The sequence below is a fragment of the Diadema antillarum genome, unplaced genomic scaffold (genome assembly GCF_040938485.1).
Source record: "Diadema antillarum isolate AM-2024a unplaced genomic scaffold, OU_Dant_1.0 seq00000333_RagTag, whole genome shotgun sequence".
NCBI classification, from domain to species: Eukaryota; Metazoa; Echinodermata; class Echinoidea; order Diadematoida; family Diadematidae; genus Diadema; species Diadema antillarum.
The window spans coordinates 238,162-256,090 of NW_027271349.1; the positions used below are offsets into that span (position 1 = coordinate 238,162).

Consider the following 17,929-nt stretch of genomic DNA (forward strand, 5'->3'; position numbering starts at 1 on the left):
TGGGGGCCCTGGGGGCCGGCCGGCTTGCGCGGCGCCGGGGCACTTGCACGGGACGTAAAATGATACTGCAACATCACTACATGAAGGGAGTGGAGTAGTTTGCATCCCCCAACTCACGTCACAAGATGATCAGGGGCGGATCCAGGGAGGACTGCAACCGGCGCACGCCCCCCCCCCCCTTTATTTTTTGTTGAAACAAAAGAAATAAAAAGAAAAAAATGGGGGAGGGGTGCGTGCGCCCCCCTTTATTTTTGTAAACGCGCCCCCTCTTTACGAAATTCCTGGATCCGCCCCTGATGATGGTGACATACATGTACAATCATCCCTCCCCCCTCTTTTTTTTTCTTCCTTAATAAATAATGAATGATTTTCTTTTCATGTGTCGTTATCAACATTCATCATCATCATCATTGATTGATTGATTTTATTTCCGCAAAATAGAAAAAAAAATATGTACATCACTTCTTATTGAATAATACAAAGAAATTATCACAAAAGTACATGAAACTGCGGCTGGATAGCCCTACTCAGCTCCGCCCTCATGGTGGAGCTGTTCTACCGAGGGGTCCAGAAGAAAACACACTCGGTATATCTGAAATTAACATGCAAACTTGTATCAACAAAAACTACACTAAACAGAATTAAAATAACATCCTCTACTACCCTACAGTTATACAAACACTATTACCATGATGGCAATAAGCCAAATCAAGGAATTTAACAAATGTGTACATCTACGCTTCAATGAAATAGAAGAAAAAGAAAAAAAAATACATCTACAAATATACTCAAGTTAAAAATTTGATACTATTGTATAAACACGATCCTCTATAACTAAAAGACTTACGGCAGTATTGAGTTTTGGGTTTTGAAAGAACAAGAGTACCCACAGAACGAAGATTATATGGCGTATCGGAAAATCTAAACATCTCTTTTAAATACAATGGAGAAATATTATTTATGGCCTTAAATGTCATGGAATACAAAATGATCTTTGCGCCGGGATTCTAATGTTTGAAGGTTCATCAGTGTATGAATTTCTTGATTTGAGACATACTTATAAGGGTTCACTCGAAGAATTATTCTCAGTGCCCTATTTTGTAATTTTTGTAATCTATCTGTGTGTTTTGCCGCCGATGATCCATAAATAATATCGGCATAATCAAATAATGGGAGAATGAAAATTATATATATCGATTTCAAAGTTGAAGTATTTACATAACTGCGTAAACGGCCCAAAAATTTCACCATTTTAACGATATTCTTACACATTGTATCTATATGCATATCCCATTTCAGCTGTTGATCAATCATAACACCGAGGTATTTCACAACATCCTTCTGTTCTATTCTATTTCCAGAAATAAATAATTTTAATTTATTACATTTACTTAAATTATAACGAGAACCCAGTAACATACATACTGTTTTTTCACAATTTACACTAATCTTATTTAAACACATCCATTCATATATGTTCTGCAGGTCAGAATTCAATACACACTCTATTTCATTTACACTTTTCCCCGAACAATATAACACTGTGTCATCTGCATACAAATTTACTTTACATCGTTCAATATAGTCAACCAAATCATTGACATAAATGATAAACAGCAGTGGCCCGAGAATTGAACCCTGAGGCACACCGTGATCAACTTGTTGTGATCGTGATTTTGTCGAGTTTATCTGAGTGCAAATATGTCGTCTCTTCAAATAACTTTCGAACCATTTTAGACTTTCCTTCGACACCCCTATTTTACAAAGCTTCTGTATAAGCAAATCTGTGTCCACAGTGTCGAACGCTTTACGTAGGTCAATAAAGACTGCACCGACATAGCAACCGTCATCTATGGCCCGATACCAGTCATCCGTGACCTTTAACAATGATGTGACAGTTGAGTGTCTTGACCGAAATCCAGATTGTTCCTGGTTCAATATGCTATTATGTTTTAAGTAGAGAGACAGCTGTGACTGGACGATCTTTTCCAGAACCTTTGAGAGAGGTGAAAGAATTGAAATCGGCCTATAATTGTTAGGCAGGGATTTGTCTCCAGATTTAAAAACTGGTATTATTTTTGCACATTTCCACCGATGAGGAACGATGCCCTCTAACAGTGACCGATTAATAAGGTAAGTAAGTGAATGCACTATGCCAGATGCAGATAATTGTACAATTTTAACTGAGAAACCATCTAGACCAGTTGACTTTTTCGCTTTGAGTCCTTTGATGACTTTAAGTACCTCTTCCTCATTTACTACATGCAGAGTCAAACTTGATTGTGTTGAAACTTCATTTACAATACATCGTTGTACATGAGGAATTTGTGATGCCAGATTTACACCAATGTTTGCAAAATAATCATTAAAATCATTAACTCGTGCAATATCATCATCGACTGAATCAGGCGACTTAGGTCTACTGCCTGATGAGGTTAATTCCCTCAACACATCCCATGGTTGATTTGGCCTAGATTTTTCTGTCAGCCTCTTCTTATAGTGATTCTTTTTCGATTTCCTAATCAGAGAAGTAACTTTGTTTCTTATCATCTTGTATTCTTCCCATAATTCATCATAATTAGCTTCTAAAATATGTTTATGATTTTCATCATTTCCATCCAAAATACGCATATGTACCTTTTTAGCTTTTCCTTTTAACTTATCTCGTTTTCTCATTAATACAATAATCTCCTTAGTCATCCAGGGTGAGTATTTATTCCTGACACGTGTCTTTCTCACTGGCATGTGTTTATTCACTACCTCAAGGAAAAGCTCTTCCCACACTTTAACAGCATCATCAAGGTTTGAAGTATCTTCTACAATACTCCAGTTTTGGTTTCTTAAATCATCGAAATACAATTCAGTATCTATATTTGTCATTTTCCTGTATATTATCGTACGCGGGTTACATTTAGTAGTTTTGCATCTCCATAACAAATAAGACATCGAGTGGTCGCTCAGACCATTATGAATGACACCATACGTACTAACCATCTCTGGATTGTTTGTAAGGATATGATCTATCAAACTCATTGAGTTACGCGTGATTCGTGTAGGTTCCGTAACATTAATTTCATGTAATGCAAAAATATCATGAATTTGTTTTAACATTCTAGTTTGTATTGACGGTGGCGTTTTTAATAGATCACAGTTTAAATCGCCCATGATAACAATATCAGTATTAAAAGAATCAACAAAAGTCAGGAATTGTTCATACAAATCAAATGTATCATTTCCAATGTTTGGCGGTCTATACCATGTAACAAATGTAATTGCCTTTTCATAATCAAACCTTATGTGGATTGGTATTACTTCAAGGTTTGTTATGTATGGATGATTTAACAATTCATATTTCATATCGTCTCGTATATACACTGCAACGCCACCTCCATTTCTATTTCGGTCTTTGCGAATAAGATTATAGCCTTCAACTTTGAGCTCATTATCCGAGACAGAATCATCTAACCATGTTTCATTTAGAGCTAAGACTTGCACATCATTTTCGAGTAATATACACCTTATCTCACATAAATTTCGTAGTAAGCTACGGATATTCAACTGTAAAATCTTGACACCTTTGCCCTTCAGTTCTGCAAAATGTAATGAATTTTTTACTGGAGAATGAATTATTCCATTTTCATCATTATCAGATAGTTCATCATTATCAGATAGTTTATCATTGATACTCTGTTCTTCTACTGAAGTGTTCAACGGAAGGTAGGTAAATTGACACTTTGAACATTTCCAGTTCCAGAACTCAACATTTGGATTATCATAATCTTTAACACATATACCAGCACATTTTATGTGTAGCCACTGAGAGCACCGTGTACACTGAATTCCCTTTTGATTACTTCGAACAGATTTTTGACAACCAACACACGGATACTTGGGTCCCATAAAAATAACAAAGGGGGCTTCCTTTCTTTTACTGCTATAAAACTGCTTTACAGAAAAAAAAGAGGGGGGGGGGTCTTAGAGTCTATTTAGGTCTTCCTTGTCATGAACTTGTCGTATCATTGTTCCACCGTCATCATCATCATCATCATCATCATCATCATGAGCAGCAGTATCATCCATCAGTCATCATCATCATCAACAACAACAACAACAACAACATATCATCATCATTATCATCATCATCGTCATAATATCGTCATCTTCTTCATCGTTTTCTCGTCTTCATTTCGATATTTCTGACCCCTTAAATCAAGTTTCTTCTGCCTCTAATGGGAAAGTGCTTTTCCCCAATGTTTTACGAGATGAGGTATACAAAATGCACAAATCTATCCTCACTTTGGTTAGCATCACTTTGATCGCTTTGATCACAAATAATTTTGTAATACACACAGAAAGCGAGCGCCTATAGACGAGATCTATGTCTGCGGTTTATAAAGCATTGCACAACTACTGAACCGTTACTGCTATCGAGCGCATTCCTCTATTATTTTTCTTACTTTTTTAATTGAAAAATTTCTTAATCCCATCCGATTATGATTATGTGCACCAGGTCGGTGAATTTCAAGGGCTCCCTCTTCGGGGGGGGGGCGCCTTTAAAAAATTGAAGGGGGTGCACACATCCCCCTTTTTTTCTTGTATTTCTTTTGTTTTTAACAAAAATTAAAGGCGGCGCGCGCCCGGTGCGCCTGGATCCGCCACTGCTCTTGTTGAAAGTAGACATCCCTGTCACTCTCTCCGCGACTAGTTCCACCTCCATAAACTTAGTACACAGTAAAAAGACGCACACGAAGAAATCTACGATAGCCATTCACATTGTCCTGAATATTTTGTTTATCATTTTTCTTGATTAAAGCTTAACATTACGAGAAAAGTATGCTCCAGATTGTTGAAGTTCACATCTGAGAAATCCAAATGCCCCCTCGTGTAGGAGAGAATTACTACCTAATACCCTCCCCCTTCTGTCCATATCCATTGACTTGTTAATGCAGTACAAAGAAGATGAAGACGCAGAAAAGGAGATGACAGATAACTTACTAGTCTTTCTCATTGCCTTGAATGTTCTTTTTCTTATTTTCCAATGCAAGATGCAAAATGCAAAATGCTCCCTTACATGAGAGTGGTACATCAGCCCTCCACCCCCCCCCCCCCCCACGAAAATAGTACCTGTACCGTCCCCTTCTGTCGATCCGAAGACTTTACACAGTGAAGACGCACACCTGGAAAGAAGTGACAGATATAGGACCTACCCCCAATTTTAGCCTTTCACGCGTCACCTATTGGATATACTCCATTAATCACATTTATTCCCCCAAAAGTGTGCACCAGATTGAATTTCAGTTCTAAAATAATTCCAAGAGTTCGATCCACACTATCTCTCATTGGTCCAGCTTATAGACTTATACACAATGAAGAAGCGCGGGAAAAGAAGTGGCAGATGGCACAATAAGCCATCCTCATGTTGAATATCAATAATTTTTCTTACTTTTGACTGAAAATTTTCCAAATATTTCAAAAGTGTGCACCATAAATGCATTATTTCCGTAGTGTGGAAGGAGGTACCCCTCCCACACCCTCCCCTCTCGAGCACAAAATTCGCTCGAACCTCGCTTATGTTAACGGTCCCCACAACCCACCCCACCCCCCACCTCCAAAAAAAACCAAACAAGCAAACAAACGAATAAACAAACAAACAAACAAACAAAAGAACATTGAACATAATTATTCTTGCCCCTTTCATTCAAAAAAGAAGTCCTGCTCCTTTTCCAGCGTTCGGCCACGACAGTTGTGTGTGTAACTGCGGATTATGTATGTGCTTGGCTATGTGTGTAGGCCTATAAGCCTATATGTGGTTGTTTGAACATGTGCTCGCAAGTCATACTCCACCCCCCCCCCCCCCCCCCCCCCCCCACCCCCTCCCCGCACAGGTCTGAGGCCACTGACTGAGTACGTGAAAGATCATTATAAAGATAAGTAAAAGACTGGTCAACTACTCCTTAAGTACGTGTACATGATAGATTATAAATTATTAAAATAAAACCACCAAGAAACGCCATGGCGTGCGGAGCTTGCATTTGACGCCGTTAATCTTGCGATCTTGGGCATTTTAAGTATATAATTATCTAGACTTAATCCTGATCTTCTCTAAAGATTGTCTCAAATGTTAAAATTGTAGGGGTTGGAAATGTTTTATTCTGTGAGGCATGAGTTTCACCCTTTATGCGTGTTTGGGACCTTCCCGGGCACTACGTCTGAGTTTACCGATCCGTTCATTTCATTGGGAAATCATCTATATCTCAGAGTATAGGTCCTTATGTATTACTCCCATTATCTGCAACTTTTTTTTCCAAATAAAAATCAATGAATAATAAAAAGGATTACTTTCGAGAAACTCATATTTGATACGGCATCAGCACATAATTTTCTAGAGTAAAGCGGGGAGTTCTGTTCCACGTGGTATTATACATTAAACATTCATGATTATATGAAATGGTATTGAGTGTGCTGGATATCAAGTTGGTAGGGAGGGAAATTACCCACTATACCGAATGTCCCTCCCCCCATCAAAAAAAAAAAAAAAATACAATGGTAATCAATCCAAATACAAGTTCAGGGTACGAAACTATAACTTATTACCCACGGTTTGCAGAAAACTCCCTCCGATTTGCTTCAGTGGTCACTTCTTGAGAGAAATTATGATTTTTGTAGAGCATGTAAGGAATCCCTTCAAGTTCTGTCCATTGTGTTCACCAAGAGCATCCAAGTGCTAAACTTGGAAGAATTACATCCACGACATTTTCACGATGATTCAATTTTCTCTGTGACTATACTTCACTAACGTTGAATGGGTTTTTCTGCAAAATGTAGGTAAGATGTTATATCTTTAGACCCTGAAATAGAATTCAGACAGTTTAATCATATTGGAAGTTATCAATGCAAAAAATCCGACTGTATTTTTGGGACATTATACTGTACAGGCCTATAACGGGGATGCACTCATAGAAAAGCCAGAAGAAAAGCTGGATCTCCGAACCCATAACTTTTCCACCAGAGTCCGCCCGGAGATTCTTCCCTTCAAAGCCGCAGGGGGGGGGGGGGGGTGAGAGGGAGATGTACATCATGTAGACTGGCCCAATTTACATCCCCTATAAAACAAACAGACAAACAAACAAATGTACAAACAAACAAAACAACATATAGAACAAAACAAAGCCTACACGAAACATGACCGTCACGCCCGGCTGAAATTCAATTTCCAGTGCTCGGACAACTGGCGTAAAACTTTTCCAAAGCTACCATGCATGGCATTCATTATTAAGTATGAATACGTACCGCGTTCATTCAGTTGGCTTTAACAATTGGTAAAAATAAAACGGACCAGTTTGTCTGTTTTCCGGAGATTACGATATTTCAGTATAAAGTCAATGTGAGTATTATGGTGTCAAATTATGTTATAACGTATACAAAGGATTACGTGTCATTTTTCCGATTATATAGGATTATATATTTTCTTGAGCGTTTTTTTTTTCTTCTTCTTTTTGGAGTGCAATTATCTGAGCTCCTCATCACGTGTACTTAACGTTTAGAAAATGTCCGGAGAGTAGGATCTAATAGTCATCATTGGTGCATGGAGCAACAGGTCCTACTTTCTTTAAAAAGAAAAACGTTTTTGTCAGTGACGATTATACGTTCATTATACATCGCATATAGGTCCGTAGATTTTTATAACAATCAGATAGGACTCACGTAAAGAATAACATGTCTGACAACATGCGAAACATAGATAACAAGAACAACAGGATCACTCAATTCAAACCGTTTATACCACCATTGAAAGAGTACTTAATATCTAAAAATGCCTTTTCTACTTAGTGTTCCCTACACTTTTATTCTAATTCAATATTTTCAGTCGGAAGGGATATAATCATTCTCAGATCAGGGCCCCATAAAGATAGTAGGATAGCAACTCTTGCTGGAATGTAACTTTCCATATCAACAGCCAATCAGAAAACCGGGTTCTTGTCAAAACCGTGACAACTGCCATTCCAGCAAGAGTTGCTGTCATAATTGTCAACTTTTTGTGAAGAAACCCAAGTGAGACCCGAACGATCCGTGATGGCGATCCACATTGCATAAAGTTAGGTGTGTGAGTGTTGTTGTTGTTGTTTGTTTGTTTGTTTGTTTGTTTGTTTGTTTGTTTGTCTACTTGTTTTTGCAAATGGAAGAGTTTTGCACATCTTCAATATCGTTTTAATCAAGTACAATGGCAATTGTTTAAAATGTCAGTTCCCATTCAAATTGCACAAAAAGATCCAAAGTTTGGTCGGGAGCAGTGGTCAGGAGCTGGTTAGCAGTGAGGATTCTTTTCATTTGTTTTGCGGTACGCCCTCTGTTGAAGAGATTCTATAATTAATTCAGCAGCCAGCTTTGGAGTTGTGTTCACAGAAATGAGCTAAAAATGGCTGCCTGCTTTTGCTGTTTTCGATGCTTTCCGTGGAGAGCAGGGTTCGGAAGTGGTCATGTTCCTCTGAAGGAGATACCAACAGTTGTTCTCGATACTTCACATATGGGTAAATATGCATTCTTACAAAGATATATAATCATAGGTGTGTCTCTAAATCACACAATGGAGTAGTGTATGCTCAGTCCCACGTGTGTATATTTGAGTGTTCCTACAATTTTGGAGTTTACATTTGCACTGTGCTGCTGCATCGCAGCTGCATAAATAAAATATGTATGGTTGGGGCACCACCTATCGGCAGGGCACCTTCCCATCGGCACCCTGCGTATCATGGCTGTTTGCGTACAGAACGAAAAGGTACGCGCGGGATTAAGTGTCATTAGCTATAGATCTAAAGACAATAAAAACGAAGAAACGAAAATCAAACTCAAACAAACCAAGCTAAAAATTACACATCCGCTCCGTAACGACGCATGGCTGTGAAATTCACATGTATTACCTATGGCCTGTGAAATTCACGTGTATTACCTATGCTGTGAAATTCACGTGTATACCTATGGAGGGGAGGGGGTGCCGATCGCAAGGTTCCCTTTTTAGCTGCGCGAAGAAAACGGAACGCACGCACTAAAATTGCGCTATTTTAAAACGGAGATTCATAATCAACGAGACGGTCACGACATTCAAAACTGCAGTATTTATGGCATATTTGAGGTAAGAATTAGGCGGATTTGTGTGATATTTTTAGAATAAACAAGCTACAGATCCTTAGGGTGACGATACGTGGTACCCCCAACCCTACCTCTATCTATGTCTTTTATAGATGTTACGAGTAGAAGTAGGCACTTGCACTATAAATTAACAGAATCCATGTCCAGTAGGCGCTACTAAATTGTCCATAGATCCCAGATTTTTTTTTTTATTTCCATGCCTTAGGTTAGACTTGAGTAAAATCACCAATTTTCGGACACTTCATAAGTTTAAGCTTTTCTGCAATATTTGTTAAACTCAAACAATACTCTACAAAATTATTTCTATAACACTGTATGTTAAATATCAAACAACATTTTCCCAATATTGATTTTGTACATCATAAAATTTCACAAAATCCCCAAATATTATCACCTTGTCAATTCCCCAATTTTCGGACAGCCTCTCCACAATTCGGACACGCGCTATTGCGCGTTCAGTGTCAATACGCATACACTGTACAAGGCCGCTGAAAAATGAGCGTGCACCATACCTTGTCAGCGCAAGGTTGCATCGGGGACGTTGCGGTGCCCGTTCGTGTTCGAATTTTGGTGACTCGGCACTTGCATTCAGCCCCTGTACATTTATTTGCTGCATTGCCACGTACGGAGATACTGTTTTTCTTTTGTGTTTTTGAGGATACCATCACACTCTGAGCTTGCGATAAGTGAATAATCTCGCAACAGAATGGCGTAATTTTTCAATTTTTAGTGACTTTTCGGCGAGCCTGATTCTTTACATGGGACCTAATTCGCGCATCCTTTGGAAAAGTTGGGCCAATTCTGCGTTTTTGACGGCAAAATTTGGGATTTTAGATGGAGTTTAAGAGGTGACTCAGGCACTTTCCTGTGGTTGACGAGTGTGCCAGTATGTGAAACGATATGATATGCTTGTGTTGTGACAGTAGAATTTGCTGGCTTGTGATAAGTGATAAGTGTCCGGATTTGGGAGGCCGGCCGAAAATTGGGGGTTTTACTCAATGCAAAAATTATTGTGATGCCATGGTCCAGTGGCAGTGCAATGGCCAATGTGTTCAGAGATCTGGACCTCTATAGTCAGATGTCTACCATCTATTTAATGTTGATCGATTGTTAGTCACTAGTCTAGGTGGTGGGAGTATGGCTGCCACCCCCACATTATTTTTCACCCCCTGGTGGTGTTTCTTGATGCTAATTCGAATGACTAAATATAAAGTCAGCAGTGGCAAGCAGCATATCTGAGATCCTGGATAAACGGTATTTTGTTTCCTTTTTTTTTTTTCTTCCTTGATACAGGGAATGATGTAGTCATAGTGAAGTCAGGAAGAAGAATATGTGGAACTGGAGGAGCACTGGGCAACGCCCCATTGGTCCAGGACAAAGCGTATTTTGAGATGAAACTTCAGTCTACTGGTAAGTGATATGGACTTCTATGATATACTTTGTGTCATGACCTTGGGGGCATTTCATCAAGCGTTTTGTCAGACAACTTTTTTCAGACAAATTTGCTCTCAGCCAATCAGATTGCGGGGATTTCAGTAACTTTTAACAGTTTGTCAGACAAAATATATGACAAAGCAATTCATGAAATGCCCCCCTGGTGTGCATATTGGCATACCATTATTCACTGATCAGGACAGATCCAAGGAATCTGAATGCCTATGAAAGGGGAAAAGCAAAAATGTCTCAGCTGTCTCATCAAGAAGTGGTGGGGGGGGGGGCTCTTAGTCATCTTAGTCTAGCGTCTTGCTGTCTAAAACAGACAAACAAACAAACAAACCTACACATTCAATGCTATGTATCATGCATATGACTTGGGTAAAGATTTTGGTCATTGATAGTTTAGGTTAGGAATAAAGATATTATTGCTGTCATGAGATTTAAATGTAGAACTTGTTACGTTCCTGACAGAAGTATTTCCAAGGAGAGTACCTGATCCTACTGATCCCTATTATCACAATTAGCCATCCTTGGAACTGTGGCTTGCCTGCTCCTGGAGAGGTTTGTCTGCTTTATGAAATGACCAAATTTGATGGAGAATACCTAATAATTAGAGCTTAACACATGTAACGTATACAGTTGAACAGGATAGAATTTTTTTTTTTCTGGTTCAATTTTAGCCTGAGTGCAATTTGGGGATCTATATTCAATGAGATTTATCCATTTCAAACACACCCTGATAATATAATTAGGAGACATATCAATATTATATGAATAGTGGTCTTATTCAAAAGGTATGTTTAGCATATCACCATCTAGCTATGCAGTCTGAGTAACCATAACCTAACAATTCTTCTGAAATAGATAGAGAACCCCTGTACTTGTCTAATCCAAGAAACAGTTCAAATGAGAAATCAATCTAATAAGCATGGCAATTTTAAAGGGGCTGTACAGTACTGGTTGAGGTGGGGATTTATGTTTTTTACATTCCTAAGTGAGATAATGAGAAACTTCTTATGAAATATGAAAGAGCATGTAATTTTAAGAAGGATTCAACATTTATTCGATGAAAATTGGTTTTTAAATGGCTGAGATATCCCAAAAAGTGATTATAATAAAAGGCGACAGGCCACAACTTTATTAGGATCTTGTTTCACCTTGTTTTTGGATATCTCTGCCACTTCAAAACCGATTTTCATCAAATAAACTTTTGATACCCCTTAGAAATGCATGCTCTTTGACAACTCATAGAATGGTTTCTGAATATCTTCCAAAACGTTAAAAGCGAAATCCTCACCTCGACCAGAATTGTACACACCCTTTAACTGACTCTCTATGACACCCCCATATCTGACTTTTTCAGTTTGGTAGGTACAGCGAAGAGCTTTCACTATCTTCACACTTGTTTGTACACAAACATTTCAATTTCGCATGCTATCAATTCATTTGTCTGCTACATAATGGTTATTTTGACTGTGCAAATTCTCTCTAATCCCCCTTCCCTCATGTGACCCCTTCCCCCCAGGTGTTTGGGGCATTGGTCTTGCCACAAGAAAGAGCAACCTGAACCGAGTGCCCCTCGGGGAGTGCAGTGATTCGTGGGTGATGCGCTCGGACGGAACCGTTTGCCATGCCGGGGATACCCTTCACAAGCTTACTGTTGAAGTTGCGGAGGGCGATGTCATTGTGAGTTAAAAACTGACCTTTCAGTGTGACCACGCTCATCCCTGCATGTGATAGTTGAGTGATGATAATTATGATAACAAGACCGCCATCATTCTGTGATACACTGTATATACCAAATTATTTCATGTGCATGATATTTTTAGCATAAATGAACTTGCAAGGCAGTTTAGCAAGTATGAAAGAATCATGATCAAGAACCCCAGCAACAGAAATGAGAAGGGGTAGGTATTGTCCCTTACCAAGAAGCAAATTTTCATGCTATATGTGTGTTTACAGGAGGCAATATTTTGGCCTGTTTTTCATATTACAAATAAAAGACGATGCATAAAATTCGTAGAAAATGAAACCACCATGAACATAACCTTATTGTGTATAGAGCAGTTTCTTTTTACTACATTGTGGTACTCAGACAGCAATTTGAGATTGACATTAGTACTTTTTGCTGAAGAAATTTTCCTCGAGCTTTGAAAAAATGTGATGTGAATGGGAATGGATTTTGTTTGTTTGGGAGCTTGTTCCCATTCAAAAGTGTGTACATATTGTATACCAGTTGTTCATCATGCCTCTCACAAAAGTCATTTGACCAGGAGGATCTGGCAACCATGATGTACGACCACATTTGTTGTTTGTTGGTTTTTTTTCTTGTGCATTAATCAAAGCAAGACTATAGGGTGTCTTGTAGAATTGATATTCATATCTCACGTTTATTCCATGAGATTGCATACTGTAAAAGTGGATATTTTCGTTTGATTAATTTTTCACGCTGGGCGGGGTTAGTTGATTTTTGTGTGTTTTTAATTCTGTGGAATCAGGACACCAATTACAGGATCATGTGGCCTGCAAAAATATTTGTGTGCTTTTATATTTGCAATGGTTGTACGAAATGTGCAAAAATTTCCACACTGGAAACTTCCACTTTTACAATGGTAAGATATTGACATAAAAGATTCCCTTGATATGGACAGGGCATCACCTATGACCACATGGAGTTGAACTTCTACAAGAACGGCGAGGCCCTCCAGATACCAGTTACAGGAGTGAAGGGAACGCTATACCCTGCGATCTATGGTGAGTTGTGATATGGTCGCATGTGATCCCCCTGGTTGAAGGGGTGATCCTCGTTTTACGCGCCCCTTTCACTGTCTGCAAAGGCTCATTATCCAGACATTTTTCTTTGGGCATCATAACAGTGGGTCAGATCGTAGAATATCTTGTTTAATTGAGCTGGGAGTTACTTTTCTAAAAGATAGAAATGTGCACCAGGGATAGGAAGTTTGTTGATTATACTCGCATTCAAGCTCTGCTAGAAGCTTCTGCTGTGAACTAAGATAGAACCGATGCCCTCATGTGCTTTGCTTTCTCATTGTACTGTCCCTCGATACACAGCTAATTAATACAAGGTGAGGATTTAGAGAGAAATAATTGTGACCAATGGGATTGGTAGTAACTTTTTTTTTTTTTCAGTTCTATGTGCCTTTGGGTTTTGCAACAAAAAATTATAGCGTCCTTTGATTTATTCTATTTTTTTTTTTCATTTTAGAGAGAAACATTCTAATAATGTCCTGGTCATCTACAACTTGCAATATTTTGCTGTGTCATTTGGATGATCCCATTCAACATCATTCAAGGGGTCTATAAGTTATGAGAACATTTTCTCTTTTTTCCATTTGAGCTACATGTTTCTATACGCATTCTCGTTTAAATTCATTTTCCAGATGAAAAGGATAGTGTGTTACTCAGCTGATAATGCACGGAGTTTAAACAAAGCATATGACAAGAATGTAGAAAACAGACAATGATACCTAGATGAGAAATAAGCAATAATGAAACCTTCCATGATGCCATGTCACTGTTCCTTTACCTTTGCTGTGCTGTAGGTTACTGTGTACATTGTTTGCTTTTGACTATTGATTTGACATCATATTCCACATCTTTTATGTGCAAAATCATTTTTTTTCCCAAGTTTGAGGCATAAATTAATTGAGCTTATCTACACTAAGCTGACACTAAACTGAGCACAGTATTAATCATCTTTTCATTTCATTCTGTATATTTTCAGTTGACGAGGGTGCCATTCTAGATGTCCAGTTCAGTGAGTTCTACCACACTCCGCCCAGCGGCTTTGACAAGATCATGTTTGAGCAGTCGTTATTATGACGCCCTTGCCCATACCACAGGTCTCACACCTCAGTCTCCTGCCATTCAACTGCTGAAAATGATCATCATCTTTGTTTACCCTCTGAATATTTGTTTGGAAAAGTTGGGTGCTAGAGCAGACAACAAACTCGCACACCAACAAAAAGAGTAAACAATTTACAATAATCATTATTTATAAATCGAGTACTGCTAGCAATGCTGCACAAATGTAGCAAAATATATATAAATCTAAATTAAGTATATACTGAGTAACCGTGAGTAAAGAAAGGACTTCTCATTGTCAAGTACTGAAGTTGTCAGAGTAAGTTTAACGGTCTTACTAAAAGCACCAAAACAACGAAAAGCACCAAAACAACGAAGACAGTGACATGTTATTTTCTGTAGGAGATATTATGTTAAACTTAATGATGCCAGAAAGTGAGAGAAAGTGTTGTGTCAAATAGTGATAATCACTGTAGCATTGTCCTAACTGGAGTTTGACAGATAATGTCAAATGTTGCTATTCAAGCAAAGATACCGCTACAAGACCTCCCTCGTCTAAAAACCAGTGATATGTGCCACCTATTTGTTTCAAAAGCCCAAGATTACTTAACACAACAGACTGAACTGTGTGATATCATTTCACAACTGTCCTCTTATAGGCAGGTGAGTTAAATATACCAAGGACTTGATAAAATATTAGATTGTGAGTGTAGAGCTCTTGTTATGTATCATTTGTAAATAATCAACATCATTCAAGCCATTAATTCTGATTTACAGGCCGACCTTTCAGAGCTCTAAAACACTGATAGGTGTTTGTAGAATACCAACAGGAAGTCATGTGACTATTGTTGTTGTTGTGGTTTTTTTTGGTAGTCATGGTTCACATTTCAAATTACATCTGAGGGAGTCTTGTCATTCAATGATAAAAACATTTAGTAATGTTTGTTAATATACAGCTGTCAAGATCAGCAACAAATATTCAAAATGGCATTATATATTATGTCTATGTATTATCACACACACAATATTCTTTATTTCATATCTATATGATTTGATATGGTGTGGCATGAAAAAATGCTGATTATGCATTTTATTTTTTGTGTTTATGGAAGCAACGGCAAGCGTTAAAAAAGTCTCAGTAGACTGGGTGCTGTTAGAGGTTAGAATTTCTTTTTTTGGTTTAATATGTAAATATTGATATGAAAGGAACACCAGGTGGTCAAGCAGTATTGTTGTAAATATGGCTAAGGTAATCATCCTTGGGCGTATTCCTGAGGTGGAAAAAGCTTTATGTTCCAGCACCTTTTTGTTGGCCAACACAAAAAGGGTGAATTGATGTGGTTGTTTAAGACTTAACATACATGTATTACTAATGCAGAGAATTCTTGTGCAATATACAGCATTATAGTGTGTATGCTATATGTACATTTATGTGTGTTGTTTTAGGAATAGGTGCTTTAGGGTATTTTGTATGAGCCAGTTAAAGCTTGTCATTCAAGTGAGCACTATACATGCATACTATTATGCTTAGCTAATGAAATGTCAAGGTATATGTCTATATTATTGTAGGATTCCAATTTTCGTATAGCTGTGGCCCAGCTCTAAAAATACTTTTGTAATGTACTTGTATTTTTGAAGCCCTAATGAAAGAAATCTAGCCTCTTTAACCGTGATATGTTTAATCTTTATGAGCATCTTAGTCCTCTTACGGCATTAATCTTAAACTGCCCTTTTTATCATATTATTCACTGAATTGCATGAAACTGCCCTCGCCCCACACTCGCTGCTGACATGCCATGATCTGATCAATTATAGACCATTCATACAGATTACTAGGATAGTTGATTATGTGTGTGGAAATTAATGTGCATTTGTGTTTCAGTCAATTGTAGTATGTGGTTAACTGTTAGCTCCATAGAGTAGGAAACTCTAACAGTCCATCTTAGTTCTGATTGTATTTATGTATTCTTCTTTAAAGGTCCACATTACTGTCATGCTGCCTATAAATGGGTGATAAAAGCTTCAAAATAATCACCAAGCTTTTAAACTCTGATTATGTAATCATTTTTTTTCCATTACTTCTTTTCACTACGTTCCTCATCCACAATCATCTGAATAAAAGGTATCACACATTACTGCATGTGCCAGATTTAGCATTGCCAGGTATTCAAGTCTCGAATGGTGCATGGGACACTTCATTTTATGCTTATTCTGTCTGTTTTATAAAGTACAGTATGTTTTAAAGCCCTCTGAGTACCACATTGTGGTGGAAAAGTGCTATGTGACAAGAAAAAAGAAGAAGCAAGTTTGATCATTATTTCAGTGTATTGTTTTGAGGATCATTATTTAATCTTTGTATCATGATATAGCGGAAACATGCTTCATGACAAAAAGAAATGTGATTATTATTATTCATTTTAGGGTCCTTATCAAAATACCGAAGTCACATGTTTCAGCCACCCTCATCTTGAGTTATTTAGATTTTAAAAAATTCTGTTCTGCATGTTTATAATATTTACAGATCCTACAGTGTAAAAGAGATATCAAGGTTTTGGCTGGGAAGTCATTGTCGGTATGTACATAATTATAGCTCCTAACACTTACAGAGATATGTTATGGTATTAGTAGATATATATCAGTTTTATGTATTATTTTTGTACCTCACTTTTTAGAGAGTTATATACATATATGATTTTGATGACAAAAGTACTATAAATGCGAGATGATAAAACGGTGTTCCTGAAATGATGGATGTGTAAATGCTCGTTAAAGAACTTCTTGTTAAACTTCTTGTTGAATTTACATTCGGGAATGTTCTCTTACTGCCAGTAGAGAAAGTTGAATGACACTTACATGCAATTGTAGTTGATAGTGGCATGTTTTAAGTTGATACTTGTGCACTGAAATGGTGCAGTTCTAGGACACCAGTATTCCCCTCCGCCCCCCCCCCCCCCTGTAAGAGGAAAAACAAAGCAAACACATGATTCATTCTTGTCCTTCTTCAACAAGGAGAGAAAATTGTTTTGTTTTTGTTTTCCTCTAGTTGACATCATACAGTACCAAAAGTGTACATTGTACCCTGTAGGCCCATGCCTACTGCTTGTAGCATTCTTCCGCTGTCCTAAAATTAGGGTCAGGCATCAACCCTTTATGTGCTAATTTCACACACTCACCTATGGACAGGAGATTAATCTGGTATGCAAAGGATTAAATATTAATAAAATCCTTGGAGTAGGGCATTCTACACAAAATTCAAGGTGATGTTGATGTATTGGGGATAAAAGGCAAAAGTGGACATCATGGTAGACATTCTGCTGAAGTCGGATGTAACACAAGAAAGTTATGGGATTTTCAAACTTTCGCATGTTTTCACTAATCAGCAATATTGGTTGTGACTACATATACCTACTTGAAAAAATAATTGTCTTGTCACATCACAATTCTCCCAATATTATGTGCAAAAGTCTGTCATAAAACGAATGTTTTCGGTCAGTCATTCAATAAAATAATGCAACTCCTC

At 37.8% G+C, this 17,929-nt stretch overlaps 1 protein-coding gene across 1 annotated transcript; it reads left to right on the plus strand.

Annotated features, from left to right (window-relative positions):
• The first annotated feature begins 8,395 nt into the window (after window positions 1-8,395).
• LOC139730755 (SPRY domain-containing protein 7-like) lies at window positions 8,396-14,830 on the plus strand. Its single transcript, XM_071641617.1, has 5 exons — window positions 8,396-8,528; window positions 10,441-10,557; window positions 12,110-12,270; window positions 13,236-13,338; window positions 14,330-14,830. The coding sequence occupies exons 1-5, from the start codon at window positions 8,417-8,419 to the stop codon at window positions 14,425-14,427; spliced, it is 591 nt and encodes a 196-aa protein (XP_071497718.1). The 5' UTR covers window positions 8,396-8,416; the 3' UTR covers window positions 14,428-14,830.
• The last annotated feature ends 3,099 nt before the right edge of the window (window positions 14,831-17,929 follow it).